We start from the raw sequence: 15,259 nt of genomic DNA, 5'->3' as shown, positions 1-15,259 counted from the left end.
AAGGAAAAATAAAATATACACGAATACTGATAAGCACAATGAAAGCATTTTCTAAAACTACCTTTGAGGCAGTCTCCAGGCGGCCTTTATAGACAGTTGGTCTCCTGAGGCATCAAGTTTGAATCATTAATTCATTTGCCGGGCTGGCAGGATCATCAGATATAGCTAGTTTTCAATACACAAGAGTTCTATAAGAAGGATTTCACTGCACAGCTTAGTCTCTCTGTTCAGAAGAGCTTACAAACACAAAAATTCAGACAGATTACAAACCCATTTAAATATCTAAACTTTATTTTCAAAGAGCGAAACACATAGAAACAGGTTATACTTTTTTTTATTGAAATGAGTGGATTTGACAGGTCTGGGTAAACCTTCCTGATAAAATAAAACCAGATTCATTGTTACTCTGCTGCTAGGTTTCAGAAAACACTCCTTGTAAAGTCCTTGGATGGACTGAGTGTCTTAAGTATTTCCATCAGGTTAGGTCAAGCCATGATGCAATGTGTGCTTCACTGTTTTTACAAATTGCATATGTTAAAAGGAGTCTAAAAATGTTTACCAGATAATAGGAGTGAGCACAACACAAGGTCAAACCTTCACTAACTGGCTTGGTTAGGTGTGATCTGGGGCACAGCCAGGATTTTATCAGCTTGCTTCAGATTTTGGATTTCTTGAAAAATGGATAATCGCATTCTTTGACAAGAAATACAGTCCCACGCTTGAGAAAAATCTTGGCACAGAATTTCCAATAACACTATTGAATTTATCCCAGTAGTTAAATGGCTCAAAACTGTGACTGAGTTTGGCTGGGTTTTAGCTCAGACCACACCAGCCAATTAATCTGAAATGCTGTCTATTTGTTAATTTCTACCAGGTAAATAATGATTTTAGCAGTTGGGTTCTTCAAACATCACACTATAGGAATGTGCTTTTATATAATGTCTTTCCATTTTAATGCTTGGCCTGGTATTAGATTAAATAAATCAGTTTTTCAGATTCTTTGCACATCCTAGTGTATACCATTTTCCTTATGTATTCTTGTGTTAGGATAATTTCACAAAAATATCATTTGAACCAGTTGAACGCACTTCAGTAGCAGGCCTTAATGCAGCTCCTTTGAGTGGCAATATTTTCATTTAATGGCTCCTTTGAGTGGTAGTCAGACTATGAATACTTGATTTAAATGCGAAGATTACATTACCACAACCATTACTTTTTCTGATACAGGACTGGCACCCTTATTATGGAAGTTCAATCATTTTAGATTACTTAGCTGGCAGTATGGAGTACCTCTACCAGTCTTGGCTGGGCAACCACAATTTTCAGGCCCTGCCTAATTGCACATATAACAGCTATTCATTGTACTAACACTGGCCGAGTATACTTATTTAATTCTTTATTGTACACAACATAACAACACAAAGTTGTTTTATCTGTACAGCATTTGCCTGAAAACAAAAGGCATTTACCATTGTCACTGAAAAGAAAATTACAGCTCAATTTTTAAAAAATATCAATTTATTAAGTAGTCCATAAATAGGCTTTTTTTTCTTTTAAGATGCAGGAAACCATATTTCCTTGGTCAAAGGCTTCTGTGAAACAATTTCACTTAATTATCCCCATACTCCAGAACCAGAAAGCCAATCCTAAAGCAGGATAAGGCATTGGTGCTAAATCGTGCTTTACCTTCATGTCTTTCGGTGCTGCCTGTTGATTTCTATCGAAGAATTGCGTGCATGAGCCAGTTCCATTACCACCTTGCTGGAAATGCCATCAAACAGAAAGACAAGCATAGAATTCCCAAACTGTTACAAGGCAGTGTTTCTTCACTAACATAGTTAAAATGTCACACAGTGCTTTCCATTATCCACTCAGAACTTGAAAAAGTAGCTTTCCCGCTATCAGCATCAGAGTTTTCTAACTGTAATAACATCCCATTCATTGACATGCTCCTTTTTGACCACAGGCTGCTAATCTTTTGTGAATGAGTATAGCAATGATACTCTGATAAATCTCCATTGAGTGAGTATCTCCTCTTAGCTCTGCTCGTTTCTGTTGGCAGAGTAAGATATTTAATGGACTTTGATTGTGCTCGTCTAAAAGTGGGAGTCTCTTTCAGAGAAATTGGAGCACAAGAGGGCTTCTGTATAATTGCAGTATTTTCCCTTTTCTTTTTGGATAACTCGACATTGGTGAAAGCTTCCATTGGTTTTTCGACACTTGACTTTGGCCCAGCCTTTCTTTTCAGCTTTTGAGATGCAGTAACACCTGTAGTCCAGTCAGGTGGCACGATGGAGGTAGTGGTAGCACAGTCCTGGCTCACGGTGGAATCTGATGGTTGTGGTTTGGGATCTTTATGATACTGTGTGTTGTCTTCATGCCCCATGATTACTTTAGAATTTGAGTGGGCTAATATTCCACTACACATTTGTAAATGAGCTCCATTTGTCTGAGAATAGACATTGCTGACCTTAGTCATCTTGTGTGGGTCATTATTGTTGCACACCTTGTATCTAATCATTAGTATGATAATGAAGACCAAGACAGAGGCCACAATAATTCCACCGATTATAATTATCATGGTTCCTCCCAGGAACTGAGATGGCATAAAATGGCAGCGAACATAATCCTGGTGTGTGGTAAACTGTATGCAGCCAACAACCCTGGTAGCTGTGAGAGAGGTGATACCGTCATCGTAGATTGCTAAGACACATAAGTCATATTGTGTTCCTGCAGCCAGGTTAGTAACAAGGAAACTTTTGCTTGTGGAAGGAATCATTCTGAGAGACAATACATGGACTTAATTAGTGGATCTTTAAACACTTCATTCTCTTAATTAGCAAAAACAGCTCTATTTTTGTTACTATAATCGAATAGATTTGAGGTGTCTTGGGGCCAAATAACCACACTTAGCTGTGGGCATAGCTGTACCATATTTTACATTGTAAAAACCTAAAAAAAACTCATTGACAGACTTACAAATCACATTACCAGATTTTTTTTTAAAAGCCATGCTCTCATTTGAAGTTGAAAGGGAATTTTTAAAATCTGCTCTGAGGACAAAAAAAAAACAATCTTTAAATATACATGAAATTGAACTACAAAGCAAATGAATCAATTACTGAGGAAGTCATTGTCTGAATGATTTTGTATGTCTTAAACTGAAGTGTTTTTTGCAGCTTTTTGTTAAGTGTCATCACACAAGAGTCAACCTTTTGCAGACAGACGTGAACTGTGATGTGCCAGCATGCACAGAATAAAGTAAGATTATAGCACAGGATTAAGGATCAGTATGGTATTATAAGAGCTTTACACTTGCTTGTTTATTACCATGCAAAGGAAAGCATTGCATTAATAACTGACCATATCCTTACAAAGTTCACATGAAGCTGTAATGTGACAGTGGTTTCACCTTTGCTAATGTACCATAATAAAACACTGCATTAACAAAATCAATACAGGACCAACTGATTAAGTACTAAACTAGAGTGCAGAAACAGCTGAAAGAGCTTACCTGTAAACAAGGGAGTCATCATAAGAACCATTATACTGAATCTGGAACATACGAATACCAGGGATATTATGTTGCAAATTAAATTTAATAAGTGCAGATGACGATGATGTTTCAGCAACTGCCACCCTCTTTTCTGGTTTGGTCTTAGTGTCACTAACACTATTACTGGTGTTTGAACCAGACTTAGTAGATGTAGAAATGTCTGAAGAGCCAGGATCAGGCTCATGAATGTGGTTTGTACTGTTGACTAAATGCGGGAGTTTGATTATATGAAGTTCCACCACTGCAGTGGTATCTCCAGCAGCATTTGAAGCAATGCAGGTGAAAGTGCCTGTATCTTTGACAGTAGTTATGAGGATGTCTAAGGTTCCATTATTATATAAAGCTGTCCGCGATGAATTTGAAATGAGCTTGCCTTCAGGTGAGGTCCAGTGGATGGAAGGGTCTGGGTCCCCAATGGCTTTGCACTTCAGTGTTGCACGTTGACCTTCCAAAACTCTGAGCTCATGTGTATAGCGAGTAATCAGAGGTTGATCACAGATAAATTCTTCTTCTGGAATTGACCAAAAGTATCGGCCTGTTAGATGTGGAGGTGAGGCACAGGTCTCCAGGTCATCATCTCTTGAAAGACGGCGCAGCCAGAGTAACTCACAGTTGCAATGCAAGGGGTTACCTCCAAAACTTAATGTAAAACTTGGTGGGTTCAAGAGTCCTGAATTGGCTAGTATCTGAACTCTAGTAAATAAAGGGTCAGGTGGCAGCTTCCGCAATTTATTGGATGTCATATCCAATCGAGTCAACTTGTGAAGATGGGAGAAGGTCCCCTCGTCAATTTGTTCAATCATGTTATGGTCCATGCTGAATGTATGCAAGTTGACCATCTTCTGAACTGCTTCCCAGGGGATAGATTTTAAATTATTATAGGATACATCCAACTCTTCAAGAGACAATAAAATATCATTAAAAGCTTCGGAGGAAATGTCAATTAGTTGATTGTTATTGACTACTAAATGGTGAAGGTTTGAAAGTCCACTAAATATGTCATTTGTGATCTGGGTTAGCCTGTTGCTGTTCAAATGTAAGGCCCGCAGGTTGCGCAGGTCTGCAAATGCTTGTGGTGCAACATAATTTATTGTATTCCTTGACAATGTAAGATCAACCAGACTGGTCATGTTAGCAAAGTCTTTTCTTTTAATGATTGTAATGAAATTATCTCCTAAACGTAACTCCACTGTCCTTCTGTCAATGTTTGATGGGACAAAGAGAAGTCCTTTTTTGGCACAAAGAGTTGCAAGGTTTGGAGACAGATTCTGACAGATACAACGCTTGGGACAGACCTGGGCCTTCACTGTCATACCAATTAACAGCAGATAAAAAAGCAGTTTTTCCATTGTAAATCAGGTTAACTAGCCTGGAACAGAAACAGAATGTTTAGACAATAAATGGAAGAAACAATAATCATTCATTCATCATGAACACTTCAGTTCACTTGTTCTAAAGCATTTTCAAAACCAAAGACTATTAAAAGGATTGTTCTGAATAATTCTCAATGCAAAAGCATTGATATTCCTTTAAAATATTGAGCAGCATGATGATGCAGTATGCTGATGTGCCAATCCATTGCATGATGGAACAACCAGAGATAAGTTTGCTCTTGGAATACTCTATATGGTGGGTCCCCAAACTTGGCTGAGAAATGCTAATAAAACCTATTTACTCACTAGGGAAAATTAGAAAGCAAAGCACCCTAGCTGACTTCGGTAAACCCTCTAATTGTGGGGTCAGTATCAACTTTTAACAGGAACTTTATTGTAGATTATCCACACCACCTTGTAGTCAATTAGTACCGCAGTTGTAAGATGTAAAGGGAATTTGGTTAAATAAGTGCCTTAAAATGCGGGTGATAATGTTGAAAAACTTTTTAAAATTATAGCTCATTGTTAATAATTTAATGCAATATTGATTAGATCTACACATTCAGATTCCATACAACAGAGACATCTATTCAACTATTAACCACACTGTCTGAAATGGCAACTGAGAGCCCTTAAAGACAAATTTGGGTTCTATGAAGGTAACACAATTTAAGTTTCTTATAAAATCTAATAGTACATTGGAAATGTAATGTACACCACTGAAAAATAATTTGTTCCTTGTTATAATTCCTTTTTCTAAAATGCGGTGTAAAAATGTGATAATGATAGGAATCTGAATGGTAAACAAAATGCTAAATACACTAGCAAATCTCCCATTGCATTGCTCATAGTGAGTTGGAAGTTTTGTGAGAACAAGATTATTATCAGGATGCCTGATTTATCAACATTCAGTCGTGAGAGCTGGGGCCTGAGAAAGGGTCCGGGTATGCACTGTAGAGGGGATATTGGGAACACTTCAGCAAGCACTGGCTTCTGGAATCACTGGAAGAGACATCTGAACATATCAGAGGACAAAATTCCAGGATAAAGACACTTCGAGAGTAGTCTTAGAATCAATGAGCACTGGAAATTAAGTCTTGGGAATTTTGAAGGGTTCCAGGATCTGAGAAGGGAGGGAAGTTTTGGATTCAACTTAAGCGAGGAAGCAATCTTAAGTGCTTTTAGGGCAGCAAGCAGGTAGAACTGAGGGTTGTTGGGGTTGAATAGTACTGGGGGCAAGGTCTAGGAGACTAGTAAAGGGTCCAGAAGATGGCATCTAAGCTATCCTTTGCCTCTTTTAGGACATGAGGCCCCAATTTCCCCTCCCTTCCCCATCACTGTAGCCTCGCCTCCACTCTTGATTCATCAGCAACTTCTCTTCCACCATCAGACATCTCATCCAACTGCTCCCTCCATTTTCAAGCAGCTCCTGTTTTTGTGTTCTGCCGCAAAGCATCTAGCTCACTGGTCAGTTTGCTGATTCATACAACCTTAAACAAACATAAATTTCCATAAAGAAACATAAATGATCTCATGAAATATTCAAACATGTATTGTTTATGCAGCTTCCCAGTTTTTAATTTTTAGAAATCACTTAAGCTCTAAAATGATTCCGAAGAAAAAAGATTTTTTGACTGAGGAAACGAAAATACATTTCCTGTAAATAATCTTTGGCGAGAAATAAAATGGAATAAAAAGGAACCATAGCTGTTTGTAATCACAGCTATATTAAATCACAGTCTAGTCGAGCATTTCATAACTGAAAAGCTGTTAATATCTGAATGAAACCTGCTCAAAATAAATGTTTGAGAAATCAATTTTCAGTCATTTTAAAATCTTAGGAGCAAAGAAATTGATTAACCCCTTAGAAGGTAATTTGAAAAGTCCTTCTGTTTCACCCAATAATGTATTCTGGGAAATTCTGCAACCTACACATGCTCAGAATCGACAGGTATGGATAAAATGCCCGTCCAACTGTTTGAGGAAAGAACTATCCAGTTGAAATTCAATTTTTTGAGTAAGGCTTTTGAAATCTTAATTAAACTATTGAAAGGTGCAAACAATAATTCAATGAATAATTAATCCCGTGTTTGTGTGCATTTTGTTTAATTTTCTTTAAAGCTAAATCTTGGACATTAAACAATTAAGTTACTGAGAAAAAGGCAGACATTTTTTCTTTAAAATTATCTTTAATAATTCATTTAGTTCTTCAACAAACATAATGTAAAATGATGTTTAGATAAAATGTTTTTCATTATGCCTCTTATAAGAATTTCCATTATAAGTGATAAATTGGCAGTTCAATGTAAATTGTTAACATGAGTATGACTGAAAAACTTGACCCAAGAAAGAAAGTTTACTGACAGGTAAGAACATGCTAAATGCAAGATGATTAATTTGCAAATGATGTAGCAAATGAAAAATGGTAACATCAAGTTCACAAAGATTTCTGCTGATTATTTTAAAGGAAAAATGTGTGCATGCTATATATTTCGCGTCTACCATAAAACTGAATGTTTATATTTAGCTATCTCAAAACAATTTTGCAAAAGACTGCACCTAATTTTTATCTGTGTCCTCCATTTCACAGAATTCAGCATTTCAGAAAGGAACTGTCACTGATTTGGTGGTTAATTTCTAATTATCGCTCTGAGGTTAAATGGAAAATGTATGGCTGGAGTTAATGTAATACGAGGCCTTAATATGTCATTAAGAACTTCAAATAGTGTAATTAAAAGTCTCCAGTTTAACAAATAGTTTCATTCATAGCTGCAGAGGAATTGTAATGACAGTCATTCTAAATTACAGAAGTGTAGGTAAGACACAGACACAATACAGCTAACAGCATTAATGTTCATTATGTTCAAACACCTTTTCTAGCATTCCAACTAGTAATGTGATTATTTCAAAAATTTTTGAAGCAGCAACAGTGCAGTCGAAATTCCACTGCATGACTGCTCAGTAGCAATATCAGAGGCAGTTCAACAGGGTTGGAACGTAAGTTTATTAATGCTGCAGTGTTAACATTTTTCATAACCTGTTATATTTAAACAATCTACTAGCACAGTTGTATCCACCAGCAATAAGGATTTAAATTTACAATACTCTTTCAGAACCTGCTGGGATGTGACAGATCACACAGTGCATCAAAAAGAAAACAAAATATGATTTTCAATATTATTTTTGAAATATAATGAATGAAATTAATGAACTTGCAGAAGGATAAAACTGAGGAAAACAATTGACAGAAAGTCTCAATCCTGTTCCAAATAATTCTTGTGAATTTAACTGCAGTCTTAATCTCTAAACTGTCTGTCCTATTGCACTGTTGCATATTTGTTGTTGTTTAAATAAAGCTGAGACCTTTAAAAGCAGGTTATTATAATGTAAAAGACAATTACTAAATTATACTGAAGATCAATCAGATTCAGGTTTTGATCAATTAAATTCATGATTATCTAACTATGCACCAGTGACTGACTGGTGATGCCATCGGCTTGCTGCTGTGGTATGAATTACAACTCAGATATGATTCTAAGCATTAATCACAGATATGTTTTGTGCAACTACGATAATATCATCTATTGCTGATTTGCCACAAACATTAGGGCTGCAAATCCATATTTTCTAAATTAAGTGTCACCCATATAATTGTTGAGTAAACTACAATTATTTGTCAGAGTTCCTAGTCACTATATCTTACAAAGGTAGAGATTTTCTATGGTGAGGTAATGGCAAAATGGTAGATAGTTATGATAAATTAAATTTCCTGAGAAACATTGGTTCAGGTAAGAAGATATGGAATCACTCCATCAAATATGCTACCACTATGTGAAAGCTTCCTTCCAGTTCATTTCTATTTGGAGATTCTCAAACTAATATGCTAAACATATGAACAACATGATAAGCATATGTTTATCTGAAATCTTGAGCATTTTACTCTTTCCACTTGTAAATATGAAAATGGACATTCACAGCATTTAAATGGGCAGTTATTTCCCAACCTGAATTACCCAAGCATAGTCAAATTCAGGCATCCATGAAAAAAATCAGAAATGGTCTAATTCAGGGTTCTTAGGCTTTCACTCCTAGAAAACCCTCTTGATAACATTGCTTCCTGACTGTGGATCAATCTGAAATCAAGCAGGATGTCCAATTTGGATCATGTAGATTCAGAGTTTTCTAACCTAGAGGTGACAGGCATGTAGTGAGATATTTTATGAGTTCTTCTCTCTTCTGCCTATGTACATGGCCAATTGGCAGTTTTGCTGGTCAAAGCTTAGCAGTGCTCCATTTTTCTAAGATCGTGGGTGCCTTTTTAAAATAAATATTCTTTCTGCTTATTTTTTCTTTGATCGATCTAATTGCATTTCTATAAAAGTTAGTACCTGTAACTAGAGATCAACATTTTTGCTGACCTTAATTTAAATGGATCCAAATTCTCATAGTTGCCTGAAGTTTCATCTTGGATGGGTGCAAGTGCACATAATTTCATTATGTTCTATTTTTAAAAGCTCAAAGACAGAAAAAATATAAAACAACAATGGCTAATTAAAATTCACTGACATCTGAATGTTTGTACAATTTAAAGAGTTACATTGTTTAGCAAGGTAACTTTACAAGATGAAAGATCCACTAAACCAAATCAAAGTTCCACTATGGTGGTAGCAATAGAGTTTTGCATCATTGTTCGAATCTAGCTCACCTTGTTAAAGTTTCATGGCTATTTCAAATACTTTATTATTAGATGCCATATACCACCAGCATACTAGATCTTGCTCATTGTCTCCCCTCTGCCCCTTAGAAATGGCTTTTAGGTAGATCACATATGCGGATTGCATTGACAATTATCTCATGTGTGGCACTATGCTATAATATGATGTGGGCCATGGATTGTGGGATATTAAATCAGGTTTCAATTCGGCTTGTCTTTTCTCATTTGTTGAATTGAAATTGAGGCTATAACCAACCAAAACGGTCGGTTGTTCAGTGAGAACTATATATTTTCCATTTGATGGTAAAAAAATCATCTCACACCAGATACTTTACATGTATTTTAGAATTGCCTTGGGTCATTTAAATATATCCACATTTAGAAGTATTAGGACATTGGAAAGTGTCAAAAAATGTAATACAGAAAACTTCCAAGCAGGATTAACATTTCCCAAGCATTTGGAACCTTCTGGAGATTATTTAAGGAATTGTCACTGAATCAGCTTCAGGACAAAAGGGGAATCGACTGACTGAGTGACAGTAATGAGAAAAGGTAAAGGAAGAACATTTAAACGAGCATAAAGAGAACTATTTACACAATAAGATCTAGAATGAAGAGGAGCAAAATAAACAATTAGAAAAATGTAAAATCCGAATGGAGAGAAACTGTTGCAAAACATAAACAATGAGACCATGGAAATAGAAAACAAGACCTGAGAGAAAGAGAAGTAGGAAGGAAGGTGAAATAAAGGGAAAAGTGGATTTGCAATGCAATAAATACTTTGAAAACAAATAAGTGAGGCTACAATGCAGAAAGAAGTTAAAATTTTCAAAGAAATAGTAACTGTCAAAGGAACAAAAACGAATGAATGTGAATTAGCTTTCAGCTACGGTCAATGTCTCTTTAGGAATCTGGGCACTGAGCATTCGCAGCTATTGATAATGTTGGGCATTTGAGACTTTCATAGTAACAGGATATTTATATCACTAAGACACTACGATAACACTGCGCCTGCCTTCCTAAATTCCAGTGACCTGTATTCAGTTGCCAACTGACTGCACAGCTGCATACAAAAGCCCACCCCAACCATAACTGCTAAGCAGGTTTGTTTCTCATTCAACATTTTAATTAAGATCAAGTTCCTTCAAGTTCTGGATTGATACTGATTTGTAGCATCGTACCATGATATTGTGCTGAGGAGGAAGAATGGATCTCAAACGGACTGGGAAAAATTGTTGGAATGGCATGCAGACATCAGAAGGTCAGTACAATTGTTTTCCGGTGCACTGACCCTATTGTCTTAAAATCATTCACGCTATAGTAACTTTACAGAAATCAGCTTAGTAATGCTGAAACCAGGAGAACACAGATTCATTGTAGCACTGCCTCTCCATTTTTGAATGCAGGCTGCACAATTTTTGATAAGCAGTTGTTTGTATTAGCTGTTTGTGAAGTGGCAGAACATATTTGTGACACTGAAGAGTAAGGTTTGTAAATATTACACGCTTAAGTTAAAATTTTTGATGAGATTTAATTTTTTCTCTTCAATAATGTTTGATGCTGCAGTAAGTAGATGGATGCAGTTGATATATTCCATTCATTTAGCACTTATGCTGGAAATGTAGTAATCTAGGCCAGGCCGTCAGCACACATCATTTTACTTAATGGCAGAGCTTGTCTTTAAATAGCATCAGTCACAGAAATGCCACAATGATTCCTTTTGCATTGTCCTTGTAAAGAACATACAACAAGGCCTAATAATATTCAAAAGATCACACCTTAAGAGGGCACAGGATAGTTCAGACGGATGCATATTCATTAACTAAATTAATCTGTGGCCATTTCGAAGTAATCTGACACTTTGGGTTGAATAATATCAAGATTAGTTTTGTTGCACTTTCAAGCAATACTGCTGTTTGTCCCTTTTGGATTAATTAACACAAGTAAGCCACTAAAGTATTGTCAATCTGAGCACTGATGTCCAACACATAAGATAAACTGTCACCTTTGAAGTTTCTGGCAGTAATAATCTTGTCTCATTCAAGCTTCCTGAGTTATTCAGCTGACAAGGATGTCACTGTCTTTTTCTAATACTGAAGAGGCATAACCTGAATTCTAGCACCACCAGGCAGCAAAGTCCAAGCTGCAGTTTTGCTATGAATTGGTAATGTCAGTGATACAATATGTTGAAATGCAGCAACTAAGTATTGACACAAAAGGCAAATGGATCCATAACCAGCTGTTCAAATTTAAACGTGAATGTGAGCCATTTTTAGACTGTTTTGTTGGCTGAAAAATGTTACCTTGTCACCACAGATCTTTTGCTAGAAAAGAACTATTTTCTTTTTTAAAAAATGATTACACAATATTGGTCAACAGTGCCAAATGAGCATTAGGGCTTTGAATAATTCAGTTGTTACAATATGATATTTAATATTTATGAGGCAAGTCTAGAGCAATTGATCTTGTTAACCTCTGTAAGCATTGCTGGACCATATTAGTAAAGATCATAAACTGGGGCACAGAATAAGAGGTAAATTAACACACAATAACTTGTCTGAAAAGCCACCAGCATCTTGGCTATTGCCCCACTGTTCTAAGCAATCAGCAATTAGGTAATGTCAGGACAAAAACGTAAATCAGAAATGGATTTGGTTAGCAAACTGAATAGCAATGTTCCTTGACATAAGGTGGACATTTAATATTCCTTTCTATGAGGATTTACTATTTTTGTTGATATGAGGATAATTATTAATTCACAGGGGACTTGTGTGACAGTGGGAGACATCATTATCGGAAAACTCTTGCTTAAAACCCTTCCTGTACGTAGAAGAGAAAAGGGTAGTCGTAAACATGGTGGTTTTTCATTAAAGGAAACTTCAACCATATTTTAAACTGAAATGTCTCTCCCTTGTCTCTGTTTTACTATCGTCACTGGAACCTAAGGCTGCACACACGGATGTTATTCGGGCTCTCTTTGTATGTAACCAGCAGACGCATGCCCCAAATAACATCGGACCTCAGCAGAATTGCAGTACGGTAAACGACAGCTGTTTTTTTTTACCTGGTTGCACTAGAGAGGTGTTTACAGCGCTCTTACCTTCGGGTACTGTAATGTAATGGCACTGCAGACTTAGTTTTTTGCAGCTTTGAAAATAAGCTTTTTTCCCCCTGTGGCATAGTTTCTTAGCTTAATATCACTGATTACCATCAGTCTCTAAACAGGCCACTTGCTGATACCAAGCTGGTGGGGGCGGGAGGGGGGGGAGGTGTGGAAGAGGGGACAAAAGTAAGTATTCTTTATGAATTCGGTCGATTTACATGGACTGTTTTATAACGCGGGGGGTGGGGAGGTCGAGACAAGCAGCGGTGCATCTCTGCTTTATTTTACAGAAGCATGTTTCCAAATTCTTCAGTGCAAAGGGCCAGTAAAAGCTGATCTGTCGAGCGTCGCGTTTCAATTAAATTTCCCTAAACAGCCTGCGGAATTAATCCATTCGATTTCAGCCTGCTGAGTGTAGTCCTACAGTAACAATTTTAAGCAGCAGATGCGCTTGGAAAACACTCTCCATACACTCGAGCTAGCATCCGAAAGGCTGCACTGACCTTGCAACGTACCTGTCTCAAGTTAAAAAACCTGCCGGTGGATCTTCCCTTGCGATGCAGCATGAACACCTTGAACAGTACACGATGGCCATTAGACACTGAACACTGCTCACCACAGCGAAAATAATTTTATTAAAAAAAAAACTCAGCGCGATTCGCTGCTAAATAAACCCCGAATATGTTACAGATTGCACTGAAGGTTAAACCGAAAACATATCATAAGTGAAAACAGATATGACAAAAATGCCAAAATCGAACAGTTACCTTTAAGGTCGAACATCAGCCCTGCCCAGTTAGCTAAGGATCAGGGTAAGTGTGTCTTCTCACTCATCATCGCTTTCCCATTTCCTCAAGTCACTATTAAAATCTCTCGAATCTACACAGTGTACTGTTCTCTATGGCGATGTGCTCCAAAAGGGCCATTTCTTAAAGCAACCAAATCAAAAGACAAGAGCAAAATGCCATCTGTATGTAGAAAACACCTTCACTTCAGAGATTTACATATATCCTCACAGTTAAACTTCAAGGTACACATTTTCCAGGGCGCCGCGAACAGCGGAGATATGTTTCCACCGTCCATTCAGCGCCGATGTGGCTATCCTGCTATATACAGTAGGAACCGAGAGCAGCTTTTCTCTGCATCAAGCAAGCTGCTCTATTAGCTGAGCAAACGTCTCTGCAGTGAGAGCGATCAAGTGGCTGAGATGGGAAAGTCAGATCAAATCTCAGCAGGCAGAATTGCACCGTTGCACCTAGCACTTCCCCCAGCGCAGCCTCCACGCTGAGTTAATCCTCAGAGTGATCGAGTGTCTCATTATCTGCCCCCGTCTCACGTACGGATGGACTTCAGAAAGGTCTCGGCCACTTTCGCTTTGTAAGAAGGACCGCTGGCCAACAACTTCGTGCTAAATCAGTGTCATTCTAACTGGGTGTAAACAATAACAAATACAAGCCTTGGCTTGCGCTCCATGCGCTCTCAAAGAGGTAGAGGCAAGGGTTTGCACTACTGATGGTGGCATCCCATCAAGTCCGCTGCAAGGGTGGGTTCCTTCTTGAGCAGAGAGCAAAAACCTTGTATCAATGGTCAGGAGGCGGAGGGAATAGAGGAGGAATCGCTCAGGCTGCTTCTGTCTGCTGACGGTCACTCAGGGAAACTTGTTAAGAAATGCTTTCAAGCTTAGTTTCTTTTTAGGTTCTGTGGACAAAAAAATATATAGGATATTGCTGTGCGGAAAAGAGACGGTAAGAACAAGTCACACTGGGGAATGTCCTACAATAAAAGGTCACGAATGCAAATTGCCAAATCTCCCTTCTGAGATGAAAGGAATTGTGCAGAGAGACCCTGAAAGATTTCTGGCTGCATGAGTGACAGAGGAACACGGCCCCTTGCGGGAAAAAAAGGCGCCTCCTTTAATTAACTGAGGAAGCGGGGCTTTGGAACATCCCTGTTCTGGCTTGAGTGTTTCTATTTCCTCCAACAGTTTGACAGTCTAAACACATTTGAGGGTTAGGCTGAATAAACACTCCTATTTTTCTATTGAAAATATTTTGGATCCAGACATGATTAAAAGGAATAACATTCTGAAAGAAGATAGAAGAGATCATAGGTTGCTTTCCACATCCTTAACACTCTTTGTGAAGCCACTTGAACATCCTACAACTCCAACAGAGAGCAACAAGGAGGAGTCGGCCTCGAAGTCTAGGGCTGGCAGCTTCCTGAAAAGGATCTATATTAATATAACAGGCTATTCTTTTCCTGGGTCCTGCAGTATCACATGCTTTCTGATCGAGAAAGCAATAATTCCAAACGTGGCCTAATTTTTAAATCCCTTGTCTCTGTCATTTGGAGATTAATTAGGATTACCTGAAAGGCTAATTTGTCTCTTAACAGAAATGGACATAAGACATTAGGTCATTCTAATTTTGGCTCAGTATTGTTTTAATACTTGAAAAATGCTGCTGAAATGTTAGCCTTGGATTTAATTATTTTGTATTGGTATATTTTTATGG

General features: G+C 37.6%; 1 protein-coding gene across 2 annotated transcripts; it reads right to left on the bottom strand.

Moving 5' to 3' along the window:
• Positions 1-273: 273 nt before the first annotated feature.
• lrfn5a (leucine rich repeat and fibronectin type III domain containing 5a) lies at positions 274-14,907 on the bottom strand. Of its 2 annotated transcripts, XM_078562739.1 has the most exons (4): positions 13,514-14,907; positions 13,262-13,318; positions 3,515-4,925; positions 274-2,780 (listed from the first exon to the last, which is right to left on the bottom strand). In XM_078562739.1, exons 3-4 carry the CDS (start codon positions 4,903-4,905, stop codon positions 1,847-1,849), a joined length of 2,325 nt encoding a protein of 774 aa, XP_078418865.1. In that variant the 5' UTR covers positions 4,906-4,925; positions 13,262-13,318; positions 13,514-14,907; the 3' UTR covers positions 274-1,846. The 2 variants fall into 2 exon arrangements, with proteins under 2 accessions (XP_078418865.1, XP_078418864.1); XM_078562738.1 differs by lacking the exon at positions 13,262-13,318 and having other exon boundaries at positions 13,514-14,906.
• Between the last annotated feature and the right edge of the window lie 352 nt (positions 14,908-15,259).

Source organism: Cetorhinus maximus, chromosome 18, assembly GCF_964194155.1.
Source record: "Cetorhinus maximus chromosome 18, sCetMax3.hap1.1, whole genome shotgun sequence".
NCBI lineage: Eukaryota > Metazoa > Chordata > Chondrichthyes > Lamniformes > Cetorhinidae > Cetorhinus > Cetorhinus maximus.
This window is presented reverse-complemented; position numbering and strand designations above follow the sequence as displayed.